This window comes from Solanum tuberosum, unplaced genomic scaffold (genome assembly GCF_000226075.1).
Source record: "Solanum tuberosum cultivar DM 1-3 516 R44 unplaced genomic scaffold, SolTub_3.0 scf00141, whole genome shotgun sequence".
Lineage (NCBI taxonomy): Eukaryota > Viridiplantae > Streptophyta > Magnoliopsida > Solanales > Solanaceae > Solanum > Solanum tuberosum.
In genome coordinates this window covers 742,133-746,887 of record NW_006239075.1, presented here as the reverse complement: position 1 = coordinate 746,887, position 4,755 = coordinate 742,133, and the positions used below count along the sequence as shown (strand labels likewise).

At 29.5% G+C, this 4,755-nt stretch overlaps 1 protein-coding gene across 1 annotated transcript in view; it reads right to left on the bottom strand.

Annotated features, from left to right (window-relative positions):
• LOC102597234 (transcription factor JUNGBRUNNEN 1-like) overlaps positions 1-2,608 on the bottom strand; it is a 3,927-nt gene extending 1,319 nt beyond the window's left edge. The window contains exons 1-2 of the mRNA XM_006353022.2: positions 2,359-2,608; positions 540-844 (exon numbers count right to left, since the gene is read on the bottom strand). Of these exons, the coding sequence (XP_006353084.2) occupies positions 540-844; positions 2,359-2,587 (534 nt within the window). The 5' untranslated portion in view covers positions 2,588-2,608. The remainder of the gene's footprint in view (positions 1-539; positions 845-2,358) is intronic.
• Between the last annotated feature and the right edge of the window lie 2,147 nt (positions 2,609-4,755).

Sequence of the window (4,755 nt, the reverse complement as noted above, 5' to 3'; positions counted from 1 at the left end):
CCCCCCCTCATAAAAAAATTTAAGTTTGTTTTTAAAAAATATTTTCAACTTCAAAATTTCAATTTTTCACCCCTACCCTCGACCCCCCACCCCCAAAAACAATCTAAGTTTGTTTTTAAAAACTATTTTCAATTTCAAAAATTATTTTTTACTCTAGTAAAAATAATAGATATTTCTCAAAAATATTTTTCATTCATAAATCAAACACTAAAAATCTTTTCCGGAAAATATTTTCTACTCACTAACCAAACATGAGAAAATAAGTCAAAAACCAACTTGTTTTCCAGGAAAACATTTTCCTTCGTACCAAACACACCCATAGTGGTAAACAGTTAGAAAAGTACAAGAGAAAAAAACGTTGCATGTTGTTGCAGAAGATTCCAATGCAAAAAGTCATGCAACAATAGTTGGAATGAACAACTATATGACATTATTTTTATGCCATAGACATATCATGACATATTTAACGTCACAAGTTATAAATTTCGTGTCAAATCAAATTGTGCATCCATATATAAATAAAATGAAATGTTTCTTACAGTTTCTTGAGGGATGGTGAAGTTAGCATGAAGATGTTTGGTTGATTTATCATTTTCAACAGGAAGACGAAACTCATGCATCTGCCAGTCGGTTTTCGTGCCTTTTCCGGCGCTGCCACGGTAATAAACCAGTGATTTTTTCAGGCCAATGCATTTGCCAGATGAGTAAATAGGTCTATCAATACCAGTAGCTTTCCAAAATCCAGAACCAGCAGTCACTCTATTAGGTCTTAAACTGTTTTTGTATTTTCTGCTTCTTTTGCAAAAAAAATACCATTCCTTCTCTCCATTATTGTTACTACCCTCTGAAACACGTCAAACAGAATATCATAATATCAATAATCTACTCATAGTTGTCATTCGAAGAATTGATTTTTTAGGTCACTTACAATTTATTTTACACACATGAGAAATCTGAAACAAAAGGTTATTTTCTTATATTCAATTTATTATAAGTAACCAAGAGATCTTAGCTCCCACGTCATGTCATGTTATAAGGACATAAAATAATTAGTACGTGTTCTTCAAAATAGTTTGATGATATAGACACACATTTCAACATGCGATATCAAAGCAAACAAATGTCATGAGTCGATCTCACAATCATTCGTTAATTAAAAATACATTAAATCGTGTGCTTGATCTAAGAAAAAGAGTCACGCGAGGGCCGAGTCGATGAAGATAACACAATCAAGTATTTAATAAAGCATAATAATTAGCATCGATCACTAGTCTTTGTCTAGATTTTCACTCTTTTTTTCTTTATTCTTTTGATCACGTTTTTTTTTCTTTTTCCTTATTTAGCTCAAGAAGTAATTAAATAGTTTGCAAGGTTATATGACAAAAAAGTTTTAGCTAATCAATTTCCATGTTCTATAAAAAATTGAGCATATATCTACTATAATTTGCATTTCATTAGAGGTAGAGACGTCTTTGCTATGATTTAACAACCAAATAAACGTAACGACTCAAAATTTAGTAATACAAATTTATAAATAAGCCTTTTGAAGATCTTTACACGCAAGTCGCCATATATACACTACTAAAAAGTTACTATTTTCCCATCGAAAAAATGTTAAAGTGATTATTTTAGCAGATATTTTGATTGAATAGGTGAGAAAAGAAAAAATAGTAATGTTTTCATACGGAAAAAATAGGAAGTTTCTCACTTTTCATGAGTGAGAATTTGTTTTCCACCATACATTTTTCCAGTGAGCTGTTTCAATGAGAGCATAAATTTCTCATTGATTCGAAGGGGAAGTAAAAAAACCTTTGTTTCTATAGTGATAATCTTAAACAAATTGATCTATCTTCTCATGTTGTAATCTTACAGATAGAAGCACTAGCTAATCTTAGATCTAACAACAATGAGGTTTTTATTTTGGTTAATGGTTATACACTTGTAATATATTAAATATAATATAATTCCCTATATCTCTTCTTTTAATTTGTGTCTACTATTTAATTAGTGTTACTACAAAATTTCATAACTAATGTATGCCTTTTAGTTGCAATAAGATATACAAAGGTTTTCTGAGCACATGATTTTTAATTAGGATTTTCTTAAAAACAATATAATTCAATGAAGTACTCTTCACCAAACATCAAGAAAATAAGTTAATTATGTCATATCATACATCGAACATCTATATATGCTTGCATATTCAGATCTTTTTTTATCAAGAAAACCCTTATTATTGATAAGAATACTTATAATTATGTGAGAGAAATGAAACAAATCCAAACGAGTTTAAGTTATATATACAACCAAAAATGATTAGTTAAAGGAAATGAAAGTAGTAGAGTTAAGTAGACATACTTGGTAGATCCCAAGGATCATATTTATAGATATCGATCTGCTTAATAATTTCTAAACCAATCGTTTTTTTCTCAATTTTCTTGCGTAGATAAAACCCTACAAGCTCTTCATCAGTGGGATGAAATCGAAAACCTGGAAGTACAACATCATCCTCATCCTCGTCCTCGTCCTCGTCCTTCTTGTAGTAATTATTTGTAACTATGCTATTTATTTTTTCCACTTCCATCATTAATTCTGGAAGAAAATTATAAAGTAGTGGTAATTTATTAAGTCTCTTGTTAGCTAGGGTTATATATATATATAGTAGATATTTTTATACTTATTAAGACTTTGTTCCTTAATTTGGTCAAAGTCATTAGGATTAATTGACTTTGTTGTTTCAGGAGCCAAACATCTTTGAATGGACGCAGTCTTATAATTACCCCTTGACTTAAAATACAGGAAAACCCAAATATTATTGAAAGGATCCACAATTATTATTTATTTATAAATTATAAAACTTATATAAGAGGTATAAAGACTTTTTTCTTATCAGCATTAGAAAATATCATCATATATAAATGTGAAAGGAATCCTTCTAATTAATTCTTTAGTGTTTATCCCCCAAACATGAACCCCTCTCCAATATAGTAAACAAACTTAAAAGTGAATATATGAAGAAGTAAAGGGGATTCAAGTATATATATATACATATATATATTTTTATTTTTTATTTTATTTATATAATATATATTTTTTTACAGAAGAAATGTTAATCGGACAAAAACGGAACTCAATTGTTGTGTTTGAATTATGATGGTATACTATATATATATATATAGAATCTGTTTTTGTTTTTGTTTTTCATTTGGTGTTCCAAATTCGCGCATTGCAGAACCGATTATAATCCTCTAATAATTTAATTTGGATCGAAACAAAATTAATTCTAGATCAATATTTTGTACATATGTAGCTAGGTTTTAAAGTTTGATCTTTCTTGCCCAAAACTTAATTTATTTTCCAAGTTTATTGTTTCCAAACACTCATTCAACTCTTAAAACATTAAAACAACATTCTCATTTGACCATTTTAATTCTTTAAATTACATCTAAAAGAGTAAAAGATTTCTAGGTCGAAGGATCGAAATGTTACATGATCTTATTGCTATATTAAGTAAATTTCAAACTTTCCACCCTAAATGCATGAGACATTTTTATAGACTAATTATATACACCATTAATATATATTACCATATGAAATATATATATATATATATTATATCTTCGACTATTTTAATTTAAGCAGTTGAATAATCATGGCTATTTATCAATTCATCATATTATAATTAAGGGGAAAATGACAAATATATCCCCGAACTATTGTAAATGGTATGCAGATACCCTCCGTCATACTTTAGGGACATTGGTGCCTCTGCCGTCCAAAAACTAGAACATATATACCCTTTATACTAACGGTCATACACGTATCACAATCTTATCCACCAACCCGACATTTATTAAATATCGGATCGACATATAAGATTGCGCCACATGTCCCTACTTAGTCTTCCGTTAGAGTGAAGGGCATAGATGCTCTGGTTTTTGGACGGCCGGGGCACCAATGTCCCTAAAGTATGACGGAGGGTATCAACATGCCATTTACGATAGTACGGAGGTATATTTGTCCTTTTTCCCTATAATTAATACTTGATAAATTTAACATGCCCAAATTTTAAATCAGTGGAAGGTCATTCAAAATATTTATCTTGGTGGGAATTTAACCTAATCTCAACCATTGTACTCCCTCCGTCCCATTTTATGTGAGGTAGTTTAATTCGGCACGGAGTTTAAGAAAGAAATGAAGAATTTTAAAATTTGTGATCCAAAATGAATTATAGAAATTTGTGTGGCTGTAAATCATTTCATTAAGGGTAAAATAGATATTTTATAGTCAAATTGTTACTTAATATGAAAATATGTCATTCTTTTTTGGACTGACTGAAAAGGAAAGTAAGTCACGGGCAGGGGGAGATATTTTTGGAGTTCGACTCATTTTCATTACATAGGGACAAATAATAGAAACTTCTTTAATTTATTTGTGGAGGAGACTAATAACAGCCGCAATCATTGAAAAGTATATGTAGATAAATTCACACAAAATCTAATATTATTGCTTTAATTTGTTTGTCAAGTAAGGAGGGAAAAAAAAGGAAAGAGAGGTTGAGAAAACAGGGAAAATGAAAGATAAATGTTTGGAAATTTACGGGCTGTAACTATAGTTTAAGCTACTATGAGTGACCTCGTTTATATAATTCGCGTACGTTTGTATAATTCATGTGTATTTGTATAATAAAACTATTTTTGCCCATATTTATATAAACTGGTTAGTATCAATTGATTTGTATTTATTTTTGTATAA